The following is a 17,243-nucleotide window of genomic DNA, read 5'->3' on the forward strand; positions in this document are numbered from 1 at the left end:
AGTTTAATTTTCACCCCACCTAGAACACTTTAAAAAAAGAAAAAAATGGGCAGGGCTTAGCAGAAAGGGAAAGGGAAATCTACTCAAGCTCATAGTTGAAGTCGAAAAGTAGGAAATTTATTAGGAGGATTGTGTCACTTTATTCATTTGGTGCATCTTACTCCAGTGTACTTTATAGGTACCCTGTCATCACTTTCCTGCTGCGTGAAACACAATTCATTTTGGATGTGCCTGGAAGCTTTGTCTGCCCAATCGGCTTTGATTGATTAATCTCTCTTTATAGCCAATTAAGGCTGATGGGGCGGGGTGGGGTGGGGGGGGGTGCCCTGATGACTCATGGCTCAGGCAGCATGAAAGTTAAGACTGGCACGTAAAGCACTGGTCTTAAGACATTTTCCACTGCATTTTATGTTGTTTTTTTTTTTTTTTTTATATATATTTTATGTTATGCCCTAAAACACTGTCAGAGGCTTTACTGAATTATATTCAGTATATTATATCTTTCTATAATTTTTGTCATAGACATAACTACAGGACTGTATGTTACAATAATAATAATAATATGCAGCTAGGGGGCTAAGTTTTGTTATTGGGAAACTCCTTTCAGAGCTGAGGGTGCTGGCAGGGGGCTGCTTTCTGAAACATTTCCCTTGATCACGAATATTGACCCACCCCTGCCCAGGAGGCTCCATCATTTATTGAAGAGAGGCAGGTCACATAATAATAATGCTTTTATTTGTATAGTGCACACACATTCTGCAGCACTTTACACAGTTTTGCCAGTTATTGCTCCCTGTCCCCATTAGGGCTCACAATCTAAATTCACCTATGTGTATTGTGGTGTCCCACTAGGGGTGTTGCAGTTATATACACCCTTCACAAAGGTCTGTACTTATTGTATTCTTATTGTGATAAAAGTAGTACTAAAGTTTGCCACTAGATGTTGCTATGTTATGTATGTGTATATGGGAACTGCAAAGCTGAAGGGTTACAAACGATTATTGTTTTTGTGTGTGACCAGAATCTCAAGCAATTATGCACAGCACTATGTACAGTTAAACTCCTCTTAAGAGAGGACAAGATAGAGACAACCTCACACCACGCTGGGGACTAGGAGAGTCACAGAGCAGGACAGTATCCGCAATAGAGCCACAGAGCAAGGAACTGACCCGGACAGAGCAAAGTTACGATAAGCCAAAGAACTCTGTCTCGCAGCGCCGGTGTCAGCAGGGAACCCTCAGCATTCCGCTCATCCTAGGTAACAATGTCTGGGTCCTGTATCACCCATTAGGAAGGTTCAGCCGAGTCTAGTGGGCATAAGGTGGTGTGAAGACTCAAGTCAAAGGTCAATACACAGGCACAGGTATTCTTAATATTGTTCTTCTTCTAAGTATTCTACTTCATCCTCCAACATCCCGGCAGAGCACAGTACTACATGGGTTGAGACTCTCACGGCATCCTCCTCTCTGCTACTCTGCCTCTTGTATTACTCAACACAACTCAACCAACACAACTATATCCTACACTGCACTTCTATTACAGATCTGGTCGTCGTATTGTCATGTCAATATTTATTGGAAACTTTGTCAAGCTGTATTACCTGCTGCACATTTACAAGAAGTAAACCGGCTCAACTATATTCAAAAGACTGATTATTCGCAACCCACCAACACAGCACACATCGCAACCTTGGGACATTTCCCCTTTCTGTGGGTGGCGGGTCCTATCATCCTGGAGGGTCACTATACCACTCTGGCTATTCGTGATAGTAACCCAAGGGACCCGGTAGCAGTACGGCAGGACACTGACCACAGGGGAAAAGGGTACAACCGGTGTTATAAAATAAAAGCAGGCGTGCCATCAAACCTGTGTGCCCACCAGGCACTAGCGTCACGAGTTAACACCTCAAGGTCCGACTGTATCTCAGCCATACAACATAGAAGTGGTGTCACACTACAACACCTATTAAGTGACCGGCCGCTCCTCCGATATAACATCACACCAGGGGTAGACCACAATATGTTTTGGGTGTGGGTGGAAACCCACACAAACACAGAGAGAACATACAAACTCTTTGCAGATGTTGCCCTTGGTGGGATTCGATCCTAGGACTCCAGCGCTGCAAGGCTACAGTGCTAACCAGATTTTTTTATAGTGATTTCCTGAAATATACTGACGTTCCCTATTCCCATCAATGTCACGCCTATAGTAAACAGAGACATCCAAGGGCTAATAATACCAATGCCAATGTAGCTGAAATTTAATTTCTTTAATAAACCAGCAGTGACCCTTTTACTACTTCACTATATAGACAATGCTGCAGACAATAACAAGTAGGAGAGTCTTCATTTCTAACTGGACAAATAATAAAAGAAAAATCACAGAGAAAGCATACGACAACAGAGCGACCGCGACTTTACGCAATTACTAAAACGGATAATTTTTATGTTGAGAACAAGTCAATTATTCCAAACAGAACAGCTTTATTATATTTCTGGTCTCCCAGCAGGATTATTTTCGTGTTCGACTGGTTTTAAGTCTTTCTTTTGCTTCTGTCTATATTGTTATATTAACAATAGAAAGACTATTGTGTAGACTTCTGTGGAGCCTCAGTTCAATCACTAGTGACTATCACTACCATGAGGGATATACAGAGCTTCCACCAGCTCCTTTATATGTTTATATGTCACACATGTCCTATCCCTTGAATCCTAATCTGGTAATTAAAGGGGTACTCCAGCGGGGGGGGGGCACTTTTTGGGATCGGGGAGGTGGTGGCTGAGGGTAAAGACGTCCACTCACCTCCCTGGTCCGAGCGGCGGGTCCCGCATTGCGGTGCTCCGGTCCCCGGCCGCTTCTGGGTGTCTGATGCGGGCCCGAGACGTGACGTCTCAGGTCCGTTCAGCCACTCAGTGACAGAGGCGGAATCTGAGTGGACTTGAAACAGATCCCGCCTCCTTCACTGAGTGGCTGAGCGGACCTGAGACGCCACGTCTCGGGCCCGCGTCAGACACCCGGAAGCGGCCGGGAACCGGAACCGTAGCGCCGCGATTCGGGACCAGCCGCTGGAGTACCCAGCAAAGAAGTGCCCCTCCCCCCCCTGCTGGAGTACCCCTTTAAAGCCATAGACAGAGTGGACTCCTATTTCAGTATGCCCAGAGACCCTACGGCCTGAAGAAGGTCACGTTGCCATACAAGATTTACAGTCTCATAAACCTTTCCTTACATTTTCTGGTTGGAACAAAGATTCTGTTTTTCACCATGCACTATATATTAATAAATAAATGAATATCCTTTTCACCTGAACTTTTTGTGTGCCATGGTTCAACTACATTCCTGATGCTATATGGTTGCAGAACCAATTACCACTAAATGCCAATGGTGAGAGGAGTGTAGTTTAGAATACTGTTTCTTGGGAGTTTCTGACATGGTGAAATGGACAGAGGTGACAGCAGAGAGCATTATGTCAGACTGGAAGGAATATACCACTTCCTGCAGCACATATAGCAGCTGTTAAGTCCTGGAAGACTGGAGATTATTACATAAAAGTAAATTCCAAATCTCTGGCACTTTCTGGCACCAGATAATTTAAAATATTTTTTTTTTTTTGCTGTAGTACCTCTGTAACCCCTTGACGAACTATGACATAGGCTTACATCATGGTGCCACCAAGTGGGTTCCGAGAGGGGTCATGCCATGACACCTCTCTAAACTTCATGGCTCCCGGCTGCTATCAGCAGCTAAGGACAGTGGCTATTAGCGGGCGTGGGCCGATCGCCGTGCCGCGCTAATTAACCATTTAAATGCAGCTGTCAAAACAAACAAATGCAGTACATATATACTACATAGATCTCTATGAGAGATCAGGGTAGTGATCATGGACGTCACTCACAGGACTTCAAGTTACAGTGTTAAAAAAAATCCTATCCAATAATAAAAGTTTAAATCACCCCCTACCCTTCCCATTTTGTAAATTAATATAGATAAAAAAAAATAAGCATATTAGCTATCGGTGCGTGCGGCCTGACCTTTTAAATTTTAGTATTCCTGATCTCGCAAGATTAAAGATTTTAGTTCACATCAAACCGGAAAAATTGTAGATAGAAAACACTCCAGTTTAACCATAGGGTGAATGGCGTGAACATAAAACCACCTGAAATGAAAAAAAAATATATATATTTTTTTTTTTTCAATTTCACAGCACAAACAATTTTTTCTCATTTTCCCAGCATATTTTATGGAAAAATTAGGCCTGTTATTGCAAAGTACATTTAGTATTGTGGGTCTGCAGGTGAAAAAAATGCAAGCGCTATGGCCTTTTAGACATGAGGAAGAAAAACGAAAGGGCAAAAATTAAAATTGGCCTGGTCATCAAAGGGTTAAGGCTGCATTTGATGGTAACACTGTTATGCTACTTGGTGAAGAGAATTGATTATGTAAATGGGAGCAGGACACACCTGAAGAATTGTATGTTCGCTGCTGCTCCAACATAGGTAAAGATATAATACACCTACACTATGTGCTGGGATTTTCAGCTACTGTAAGTTGTTCTTTGAAGAGTATATCAGTCAGACAGTTGGGAGTGTGAACTTCCTTACAGCGAGGTGCAACACAGCTAGAGCATAAAGGGGTGTTCTTTGGTCAAAATGGAGCTTATAAGTCTCTTTTACTACATATCATGTGGAAGCTTTAAACACCTGCTGTGTCCACCAGGAATACGAGGATGTGCCTACATATCCCGTGTTTCTGTGACAAGCCTTCCCACCAGTCTTCTATTAAGACTGCATGACCAGCTTATATTGTCCATGCATACAATGAGGTTATTATCATGTATATTGTTACCTATGCAACTACTTCACATCATCACATGAGAGGATGACGCACACTCTGAGAAGACAAGTGACAAGGTGCTATACTTATGGGGAGGTATTGTGCCACATAATAGGGACATGCAGGGTCTCTTTTTGCTGTCTTACAATGACTGTTCACACAGCATAGCCATGATCGTTCCATGACTAATGCTGAATTAGGTTTTACAAAAACTCAATATTGTCTCTGTCAGCACATACAGTAGCTGTGTGAAGCAACACTGGAAATTGCATAATTCATGCTCAAACATGGCCAGTCTGTTTTATATTTTTAAATAATTACTAATTTACACTTGCAATTTAAACAGTATATATTTTATTGCTTAAAGCAGGGGTGGGGAACCTTTTCCATGTCAAGGGCCGGTCGGGCATTAATAAAATCATTCGAGGGCCGCATACCATGTGCGGAAGTTAGTAGCGTGGATTCGCAGCACCCGGGGCAAGGCAAAGTATTGTTCCCCTAGATCCACTGCTATTGTAGTTAACCCCCAGTGCACGTCCCTTGTAGTCTAGTTAACTCCCCAGTCATGTCCCTGGTAGCCTAGTTACCCCCCCCCCCCCCCCCCCCCAGTCATGTCCCTGGTAGCCTAGTTAACCCCCACCCCCAGTCATGTCCCTGGTAGCCTAGTTAACCCCCACCCCCAGTCATGTCCCTGGTAGCCTAGTTAATCCCCCCAGTCATGTCCCTGGTAGCCTAGTTAACCCCCCCAGTCATGTCCCTGGTAGCCTAGTTAACCCCCATCAGTCATGCCCCTGGTAGCCTAGTTAACCCCCATCAGTCATGCCCCTGGTAGCCTAGTTAACCCCCAAATAAAAAAAATAAACATCCCACTCACCTTTCCTCCGCTCCCACGCTGTCCAGGTCATCTTCTCTCCCCTCTAGCCTGTGCCCATATTCTCCTGCAGGCGGCACGATGAAATGACGTCATCGTGCGCGGCCTGCAGGAGACGGAAGACGCGCGCCGCTCTAGTGGGGAAGGAGTCGGCACAGACAGCATTTTCCTTGCAGCTATCACAGACACCGGAGGATGCTGTGTTCGTCGGATCCTTCCCCTCCAGTGCGGCGCGTGTCACAGGGGAGCCGCGGGCCGCATCGGGAGGTCTCAGGGGCCGGATGCGGCCCGCGGGCCAGAGGTTCCCCACCCCTGGCTTAAAGTGTCACTTAAGTTATAACTTTCTAAATCTAAATTAACAGTAGATGTGATATAAAGCAAGTTTGCAGTATACATCCTTTTTTTTTTTTCTCAAAGTAAGAAAACAGGAGACAGTCAGAAAACAGGAAGGTAGTCATGTGATTGATGAACACATTGAGCCGTAACACTCTGTACTGGACGGAATTCCTGTGTTAGGCTATGTTCACACAACGTCAAAAATAGAGGAAAAGCGGCCGATTTTGAAATTGAAAATAACGTATGTTTTTGCAGCGATTTAACTGACTGCAATGGCAATGCATCAAAGTCAATGGAAAGACGGACGGCCAGTGCACACAATGTATGGAATAACGGACGATTTTGCCGCGGACGTCAAAACAATGAACATGATTATTTTCGGACGTCTTTTGCAAACAGCCGACTTTTTTTTAGTTGTTTTTAACACAGTTTTCTTTTGTCACCATTCTTTCTCCCTTTTGACTATTAAATTCAATGGACTTTTCAATTAAGCCAGACAGATTAATGACGTCCGTAATCTTAGACCCAAAATGAAGGACGTCATTTTAAACGGAGCATAGAAAACGTTGTGTGAACATAGTCTGTTTTTTACAACCAACCTGCCTTCAGGAGACTGGACCTGGATTTCTGGTAAGTACAGCTTTGTTTTACAGCATGATAACAACAACAACAACAAAAAATGAATGTAAATCACATCTACTGTTGATTTATATTTTGAAAGTTATAAGGACAGTGACACTTTTAAGGGTTATTCCTATCTCAAATAATATAATTAATCTTGTGCGGCTCGCCAAATTAAATATTTTTTTGTAAATAGATTTATTTATCAAACTTATCTCCTTCTCCTGATATGCTGCTCTTTCCACCCATTGTTGACAGCTTGTTATCTAGGTTACTGACCACAGCTGTTCTCTAAAAACAGTGGTCTGGCTGGTGTTCCGCGGCTGAGATTTCTGCTGCGGAATCCCGCCGTGCTCACTGTGCTGCTGTAAGTGAATGGAGAGGGCGCACGCTCGTTCGCTCCCTCTCCTCTCCGCTCAAAGGACTAACATGTTACTCCTTTGAGCGGAGAGCGGCGGCAGCGGACGAGTGCGTGCCCTCTCCATTCACTCTCTGCAGCACACTGAGCACGGCGGGATTCCGCGGCAGAATTCCGACGATCTTGCTCAGTGTGAACTGGCCCATATAGTGGAACATTTACTAAGGAGTCTAATGCGTGCAACTATTCTAATGAGGATTGTTATTATCATGATCCGTTTCCATTTCTTCTTTTGGACATGTAAGGATATATTTACACTCTGCAATCTAGGACGGGTTCCATTCATCTAAATGGGTGGATTTTTGTGACAAGCACATGGATTTTCTGCAACAAGTCTACCATGTGTGAACAGACCCCATTAGGCTCCCACTATAGATTCTCACAACAAATTCCCGCTTTGGATTGGAGGGTAATATCTTTTCGATAAATTTTTGGAATACCATACACAGTACTACACTACCTTCATGTTATTTCTAAAAAAAACATCCAAAAAATGGACGTTTTCTGTACTGGTACAGGGTTACACCTCGACAAATAAATTCTCAGTACAGCTTTTATAATATGTCTGTGAGCCAAAGGAAGGATTCATTGCACTTGAGATAGATAAATCATAAGAACCTTAAATTTCAAAGTTTATACGTGGTCAAATGGGAATAAGTCCTAGCAAAAAGCTGCTATAAAATACTGAAATACTAATAAATTAGCAGTTGAAATATTACAGACAGATTGCACAAAAATTCTTGTTTTTCAGAGGAAATCAACACTTTTTTTTTTCCTTTTTAGATATAGCTTTCCCCTCATTTGCTTCCACTGACATGTTGACCACCATACGTACGCCTAATTCCAAGGATTATGTTATTAGAACATTCTAGTAAGTTGTATAGTGGTGAAATGGAATGTAGCACAATGATTTACTCCGACATTTCCAAGTAGGAATTCAGATATTTCTGCTCATAAAAATACACTCGGAAAATAAATCAGCAAATATCAATTACATAGACAATATAAATCATGCTATCTGCTGTGCACATTTCTTATGTATGAAAATCCATTCTAGGAAGTGCCATTGTGCACCATTACTGTTCTTATTCACCTGTGTGCCGTTTCTGCATTGGATTGGGCTGTATAACATGGAATACATATAATGGACATAAATCAGGGGGTTATATAAGAATATTGGATATAAAATGTACAATGCCTTATTGCACTACAATTCTTCATCTATATAAAGTACCTTTATTATGATTGTTATTGTGATTGCTGTTATTGCGATTCTCTAAAAAAAAAAATAAAAAAAAAATCCACACCCCATCTGGGCTCATTCACTGCTCCCCTACCATCATTTAGGCCCCTTGCTCCAATAGTCCTTTCCAAACCTCTCTAAACACAGGTAGACTTTGAAGATGGCACCACCTAAAAAAACTACAAATCCCAGCATGCGGCGTGCCTTCTTTCTACCCACCCCTGTCTACTACTCCTAGTGCTTCCTAAGCTGGAGAGGGAGGTTACATGATGCCTCTGATGTCATCTGTGGGCCAGGTTAGTGAACGGGTTGTATTAGCTTACCTGCCCCACAGAGACAGAGATCATGTGTCATCCAACTCCGATTGGAGGGGGAGAGGGAAAAGAAGTGAGAAAGAGAGGACTGGAATTGGAGCTTTTAAGGCATCTAGATCAGGTGAGCCAGCACCAAAAGCGAGGGAGGGATGCAGTAGACTAAATACATATATATTACACAGAGTTCAAAGTCGCTCGTGAAATTTATTTGGAAACGCAATCAAGGTATTACATATACATATGACGTTCCGGTCATAAGTACCTTCATCAGATTCAGACTGCTGTGGCTGTAGTGTAGTGGGCAAGGCTGTCTGTGCCTTGCCCATGCAGTGTGCGCTGTGCGTCATCAGAATCCATCTGTATTTAATTTATGAAGATTTTGTGGCCAATTGGTTATGAACAAATCTGTGACTTAAATTACGTCAAACGTGACTCTGCCCTTATTTCTTTGGGTAGAGATACAGTAAGTGAACTTGCAGAAAGTTCAGAATTGTACAAACCAGATTGATCAGTACTTGAATCCCGCTGCTTGGAGAAGGTGGATACAGCCTATGGTGAATATGCCTATGGCTGTATCCATACTTTTATGGAAGTCCTGGCGCTGCAGTTTCCAGGTGGAGGGATTCAAATGCCGATCAATCGGGTTCGTAGAAATCTAAACTCTCTCTGGTTTGGGGTGATTATTGGGTATGATCTGCATGCAGGCATGAAATTTAGGTAAGGTTCGCATTGGAAGGTAATAAAAAGTATAACAATCTTATAAAATCGTTTGTCACCATTTACAAATAGCGCTAGAACTTAGTCATTTATAATTATTTGTAATTACCAAATAATTAGCATTTATTGTACTAATAAAAAAAATGAATTATAATCATTTACAGTTGTTTATATATTACTATACAACGTTAACGTAACAAACATCTACAGTCAACCACATACAGTACAAGACAAGTGACCCTTTATGAAATCTAGAGCTGCAGTTACAGCACGCTTCTGGTGGAAAGCAAAGGAAAATAGCAAATGCCTAATTCAATTAATTATGCTGGATTAACTAATTAAGTAATAATGTTAATTTACAAGTTGGAGAAGCAATAAGCATTTAAAGCATATCTAAGATCATTCCGCCTTTTCAGCTAAGTAATGAAAACATTAGTGCCATTAAGTATAATCACCTGAACAAAGAATCACATTAAAAGGGAGGGATGCCAGCCATAAAGGCCCTTTAAATATCTTTATATAACATCTGCCTTCAAAATGCTGTTTTGAATGTTTTTTAATGGAGCACTTTAGAACAGGATTCCCAAGATGGCGATAGAGTTCAAGGGGAGTGTAAACTAAGTAGGTAAAAATATTTTCACTTAGCACCAGTTTAGATTTGGTACTTTCCATCGAAAGACGGTTTAATCTATAAAACACAGTCACAAGCTCAGCTCTTTCTCAGCCAAGTCAATAAATGTGATAGGCGATAAGTAAAAGTCTTGGAATAAGCCCTAAGTCCTTAAAGGAGTACTCCAGCAAAAAAAAAAAAACTTTCAAATCTAATCAATCAAGATTTGTTGATTACTTCTATTTCTATTCTTTTAATATCCAGTCTTCGAGCACTTATCAGCTGCTGTGTGTCCTGCAGGAAGTGGTGTATTCTTTCCAGTCTGGAGAACAGGAGAAGTTTTCTATGGGTATTTGCTCCTGCTCTGGACAGTTCCTGACATGGACAGAGGTGGCAGCAGAGAGCACTGTGTAAGAGGGAAAAGAATACACCACTTCCTGTGGAACATACAGCATATGATTAGTACTAGAAGTACTAGTATTTTAAAATAGTACATTTCAAATCTCTGGCATTAGTTGATATGAAAGATTTTTTCGTTTTCTGATGCTGTAGTGGCATTGCCTTCTTACCATACCACAACACTATGGGGGACATTTATGAATGCTGCGCCACTGGCATACCCCAGATTGGTCCCTTCTCCTAAGCGTACATCTGGCGTAACCCCTGCTTGCCTGATGGGCGCGGGGGGAGGGGTAGGTAAGCAAGGCGGGGGGGGGGGGGGGGGGGAGACGTGGCCTCCTCCCGCACCTGATTTACCCTGACGCATACAGCGTGGTAGAAAGATTTCTTGCCAAATAGGTTTCATGGCAGGTGTAGATTTCTGCACCCGCTGTACAGCAGGCACAAGTCGGGCTGGATTCCCTAAAAGGCGCGCCCCTCTTGATGATTTTGATGGAGCAATTGGGGACAGGTGTAAATTAAGACCGGTGTACAAATCCCCCTATATGTGTAGAGATGAGAAGTTGACCACATAAATTGCCCAGATTTTATGCCAACATGAATTGCCCAGATCTTATAACAATGTCTCGTTTTGTGTCTAAAACGCTTCTGCAGACCTATGTGTATCCATGGTAACAGACTACAAATAAGCACTGTGTAGTCTGATTTTGCAGGCATACTTCCATCTGTTGTCTTCTACTTTATTAAATGTATGTTAGGAGTGAGGGATAAATAAAAGGGAGTGTGACTGCAGGAGCAGACCACTAATGTTATGCTTGTTGTTTATTACTATAAGAACACACAAGTTTACATAAAATGTGTAGACATTTAATTGTATCTTTTTTTTAATAAGGCCATTTGCAAAGTTGCTTTTATTTTAAAATAATTGCTAAGGAGGAATTATCTTGAAGGGGTTATCCAGCAAAAATCTTTTTATTTCAAATCAACTCATATCAGAAAAGGTATGTAGATTTGTAATTTACTTCTATTAAAAAATCTTAAGTCTTCTCATACTTATCAGCTTCTATATATCCTGCAGGAAATGTTGTTTTATTTTCAGTCTGACACAGTGCTGCCACCTCTGGCTGAGATCGGTTTTCGATGAATCCCCATAGAAAACCTCTCCTGCTCTGGATAATTCCTGACTCAGCCAGAGATGTCAGCAGAGAGCACTGTGTCAGACTGAAAATAAAACAACACTTCCTGCAGGACATATAGTAGCTGATAAGTATGAGAAGATGTGAGATTTTTTTATTAGAAGTAAATTTCAAATCTATATAACTTTCTGACAGCAACTGATTTGAAAGGAAAAGATTTTCACTGGACAACCCCTTTAAGTATAGGAAAAAGTTTGAAACCTAAATATTGTATTTTACGCCTAATCTCAGTATCTTGTTTATGTAGCCAGACACTTTACACTTCCGCTCAGCATTGATGTGTTTGTTTTATTCTTTACTTCAATATGACTTTGCATATGCAAATTCCCCGTTTGATTATCTCATCTGAGCGCTGTGTTTCTTACCGTCAATGTCTTCTTCCGGATTTTCCCTTTCTGCAAACAAAATGGGGTGAAGTTAATCATCAGTCAGTTCTCCAAATGAATAATAAGATGATAATGAGCGGAGAATTCACAACACTTTACATTATCATTAGAGGACTGAATCATCAAGCCACTTTCTCTTCGGAGCTTTCAATGCAACATCACTTAAAACATCCCATTGTAGTTCAGCAAAGGCGATGTAACACTAATCAGGGGATTTGTATTTTTCTCAGATTCAATTTCACATTCGTGTCACGTTGGTTCCAATAATATGTGCGACCGCTCATTCTCACTCCACCCATGAATGCATAGGAAAGTTCAGTAATGACTGTACTAGCTCCTGTTATCATACATATCGCTTTGTTTCATCTTTTTGCTCAAGCTCAAAGATTTTCATTGACCTGGTAATATGAGATTATTTATATACATCTAAAGGGGGTAGAAGGTAGAAGTCACATTTACACCCCGGTGCCTATTGGTCCCTGTCACATAAGAAGACATCAGTATCAGTGGCGTAGCTATAGGGGTCGCAGCGGTCTTCATGGCGACCAGACCCCTACGCTAGGGGGGCCCGCACGGCCCCCCTTGCCACTTGTCTCTGAGCATCCCGAGAAGCTGTGGCTGCGCAGCTTCTCGGGATGCACTGATCGCTTTGATGTTCCTCCCGCACAGAGAGCGGGCGGAACATTAAAGCGATCAGAATACAGGAGCAGGACCTGTCAGCGTCCTCCTCCTGTATTCTCTCCCATAGGCTGCCGGCACTTCATATCAGCAGCCTATGGGACGCCGGGACGTGACCTCTCCGGCAGGCGTGATGATGTGACATCATCACGCCTGCCGGAAGTCCCGTCCCTGCGGCTCGCAAGATGGAGCCCGAAGAGGAGGAAGAGCTGCTGCCTGCACAGCGCGGATTAGGTGAGTAGGATGTTTGTTTTTTTAGGGGCACCTCTGGGGGCATTATTAGTTCATGGGGGCACCTCTGGGGGCATTATTAGCTCATGGGGGCACCTCTGGGGGCATTATTAGCTCATGGGGGCACCTCTGGGGGCATTATTAGTATATGGGGGCACCTCTGGGGGCATTATTAGCTCATGGAGGTACCTCTGGGGGCATTATTAATATATGGGGGCACCTCTGGGGGCATTATTAGTTCATGGGGGGCACCTCTGGGGGCATTATTAGTATATGGGGGCACCTCTGGGGGCATTATTAGCTCATGGGGGCACCTCTGGGGGCATTATTAATATATGGGGGCACCTCTGGGGGCATTATTAGCTCATGGGGGCACCTCTGGGGGCATTATTAGTTCATGGGGGCAACTCTGGGGGCATTATTAGTTAATGGGGGAACCTCTGGGGGCATTATTAATATATGGGGCCACCTCTGGGGGCATTATTAGCTCATGGGGGCACATCTGGGGGCATTATTAGTTCATGGGGGCACCTCTGGGGGCATTATTAGCTCATGGGGCATCTCTGGGGGCATTATTAGCTCATGGGGGCATCTCTGGGGGCATTATTAGCTCATGGGGGCACCTCTGGGGGCATTATTAGCTCATGGGGGCACAGCAGGGAATCCTACATACAGGGGGCACAGCAGGGGATCCTACGTACAGGGGGCATCCCACACAGCGCAGTTACTATGGGAGCCTACAGGAGAGAGAAAGGAAAGGAAGTTGCTAGAAATGTGCGGAGCCTAAATTGTTTGTCTCGCAGGTTCTGAAAAGATGAAACATATCTGGAAGGAATCATCATGGAGGTCTGGGCCGTATGGAGAGGAAAAGGGAAAGTGACGCCTCAGATCAAAGAAGACGTCACCTGTGAGTCACTGTATGACACTTTTCTTATTTTGTAGAGCATCATTTAGTAGGGGTGCCCCGAGGTGACAGCTACTACATTATCTGTACTCAGAGATATCACTGTGTTATCTGTGGTGTTACATAGGACTGCAGGTGACTACTACATTATCTGTACTCAGAGGGATATCACTGTATTATCTGTGGTGTTACATAGGACTGCAGGTGACATCTACATGATCTGTACTCAGAGATATCACTGTGTTATCTGTGGTGTTACATAGGACTGCAGTTGACATTTACATTATCTGTACTCAGAGATATCACTGTGTTATCTGTGCTATTACATAGGACTGCAGGTGACTACTACATTATCTGTACTCAGAGGGATATCACTGTGTTATCTGTGGTGTTACATAGGACTGCAGGTGACATCTACTACATGATCTGTACTCAGAGATATTACTGTGTTATCTGTGCTGTTACATAGGACTGCAGGTGAAATCTACTACATTATCTGTACTTAGAGATACCACTGTGTTATGTGGTGTTACATAGGACTGCAGGTGACTACTACATTATCTGTACTCAGAGGGATATCACTGTTATCTGTGGTGTTACATAGGACTGCAGGTGATATCAGGTGACTTCTCCAGGTTGCAGAAGTTCAAACTTCATTGTGCCCTGCTGACAGTTTATTATGGGAGTTGTAGTTTTGCAGCATGTGGCTCTTCAGGTTGCAGCACTACAACCCCCATCGTTTCCAACTGGCAGTTCATGATGAGAGTTGTAGTTTTTCAGCTGGAGAGTCAAAGATTGGAATACAATGATTAGACAATGACACAGTACAGTCCATTAATTATAGGGGGCAGTAGTGCAGTACATGAGGTGGAGGCAGTGGCAGTGCATTAGAACATGGTGGCACATTAGAGTAATTGGATATAACGTTAGATATGACTTTGCCTAATCGGGTTAGATGGGGGGCCCCAAGCTAACATTTTGCACCAGGGCCCATCAGCCTTTAGCTACGCCCCTGATCGATATTATAAATGGCACATGATAGGTGGGAGCCTAATACAGATGTTGCTTTGGAGCCCATAAACTTTGAAATGATGCCTTTGATTTAGATTACACCTATAATACATGATAGAGGAGTATTGCTAATGAGTGAAATGCTGCAATGTTTCCAAGAGAACTTAGAAGTGCAAATAGCTCTAATCTATTACCTATTCTCATTGTGTGCTTCACTATATGGATATTTGGGGACTTTCTAGGTCCTGTCCCACAATATTGACTACATGAATGGAGACCATAGATGGAAGCAAATGCACATAACATGAAAGGTCACTGCACTACTCAAAGGTATATGTCCATCTCCAAAGTTATCCCCATTCCTGCAGGATCCGACAAGTCAAGGTGATCATTGGGGGGTCAAACTAAACGATCAAGAGAATGGATGTAGATACCTTCCGTCTCTCTGCATCACGGCGGTATCACGTCTATGATACAATAGTTCCCAATAGGGATTTTCTAGCACTATCCTCCTAAGGGCGCTATCGGGATGACATAAATGGACATTTATTCCACCTGTTCTTACCCTTGACTTTATATTTTCACCTAGGGGCCAGTGCACTTTTTCAGCATAGTTCACCCTCCCTATTCGGGAATAATATATATATATATATTTATATATATATATATATATATATATATATATATATATATTAACACATACACTAATATAGCTGCTGTGATTTTTTCCTATGTATTTTTAATTTCGTAAACATTAACAAAAGTAGATTTTTATTTAAACATTAGGTTATTCAATCACTTAGTAGTAAGGGGTTATCCGAAAGGTAGTAAGGGGTTATCCCTCCAGTGCCCTGTGTCCCTCAGTGTCCCCCTGCCATCATCCTCTCCAGCAGTCACAGCACGCACAGCTCCGGGTCGTGACATCACCATTTTATCCAGGAAGTAAAGCCTTGAAGCAGTAGTAAGTGCAGGGAAAAAAGCACTTTATGAGCATTTTCCTAATAAGTGTATATTGGTGATTTGTATAACTTTTTGGGGCAATACAATAATTTAATAAAAAATTTTTGCCAGACTTCTCCTTTAAATCAACTCTAAAAAGCTTGCTGAGCACGTCCAAAAGCCTTTCTCATTCATCTGAGTGTATCCTGTCTATTGCATCCCATGCTCCATAGCGTTCACTGTGACCCATCTCTAAATACTGTATCTCTAAATCAAGGAAGGGGAACCTTTGGCCCTCCAGCTGTTGCAAAACTAAATTTTCCATCATGCCTGGACAGCCAAAGCTAAAGCTTCGGCTGTCCAGGCATGATGAGAATTGTAGTTTTGCTACAGCTGGAGGGCTTAAGGTTCCCCATCCCTGCTCTAAATACTATGAAATAGTTCAGGCAAAATGGCTGCTTCCATAAATATGTACAAAAATAAATAAATAAAGGAAAATATACCACAGGTGAGAAAAAAGACTTGTTTCATCATTTGGTTCTGATCAGTAAAACAAACTAAACAAGAAAGAGTATACATTCCCTTTAGGTACAACTACTAAATACAGAATACCGTACTTACCTACTGCAAAGAGTTCTCTTTCTGTTCTCCCATCTTCCTGCTTTTTATCAAACCATCTATATAGAATTAAAATAAATTACCAGATCAGAAAGTTATTAAGATGTATAAACAGGATCCAAAGCCTTGCTTAAAATATGAAAATATTGCTGGCTCAAAGAAAGTCTTAAGGAAAGTAATCTTTAATTTCTTCCAAGCAGGCAATAAGCACTATTGATTTTAATGGGGTTTATTGAAAGTCTTGGAGAAAGCACTAATTACTTGCTACATTTCACCCAATTTGCAGATTAACCATATCCTTTCATATTGCTTATGCAATGTTAGCAAAGCCAACAGCTCTCAATGTGAATATCATTGCTATTTCAGAGTCTTGTGCTGCAAACACATTTTCATTTTCAGTTCCACCCACTCAGAAAGTAAGCAGCCTGGTAAATGCTGTGCACACCCATGTGATAGCAGTAAAATGCAGTACTCAACTTTAATTACAGCTACCTATACTTCCCACCTCCTTTTTTTTCCTCGGGACTGATGTCTATATCAAAGGTGTTTCTGGCGCCATCAAATATTTTAGCAGACATACTATACAGAGGTCAAATAGCCCAGTCTGGAGGCTGTCATTACTATATACACATTTTAAATAATATTCAGTATATGAAACGCCTTTGAAAAATCATCAGAGAAAAAAAAATATATAAATGTATTCTAAATTTACACCCTGTGGATTTTCTGGTTAGACATATTTTTTGCATTCATACAGTATGTACAAAAAACTGAGGCATAGGCTTTGTTCACACAATGTCTTTTTTTTCTTGGCGACCATCATTTTTTTGCCAAAATGCAAACGTTTTATGCAAAATACGGTTTCCATTTGCATAAAACTGTCACATTTTATCGCCCAAATGACAGCCGTTTCACTTTCTT

General features: G+C 42.0%; 1 protein-coding gene across 5 annotated transcripts in view; it reads right to left on the bottom strand.

Moving 5' to 3' along the window:
- RP1 (RP1 axonemal microtubule associated) overlaps positions 1–17,243 on the bottom strand; it is a 313,669-nt gene that overhangs the window by 144,711 nt on the left and 151,715 nt on the right. For all 5 annotated transcript variants that reach the window (XM_069957582.1, XM_069957581.1, XM_069957583.1 and 2 more), the window contains exons 30-31: positions 16,326–16,381; positions 11,921–11,950 (exon numbers count right to left, since the gene is read on the bottom strand). In XM_069957582.1, coding sequence (XP_069813683.1) covers positions 11,921–11,950; positions 16,326–16,381 — 86 coding nt within the window. The remainder of the gene's footprint in view (positions 1–11,920; positions 11,951–16,325; positions 16,382–17,243) is intronic.

Source organism: Dendropsophus ebraccatus, chromosome 2 (genome assembly GCF_027789765.1).
Source record: "Dendropsophus ebraccatus isolate aDenEbr1 chromosome 2, aDenEbr1.pat, whole genome shotgun sequence".
NCBI lineage: Eukaryota > Metazoa > Chordata > Amphibia > Anura > Hylidae > Dendropsophus > Dendropsophus ebraccatus.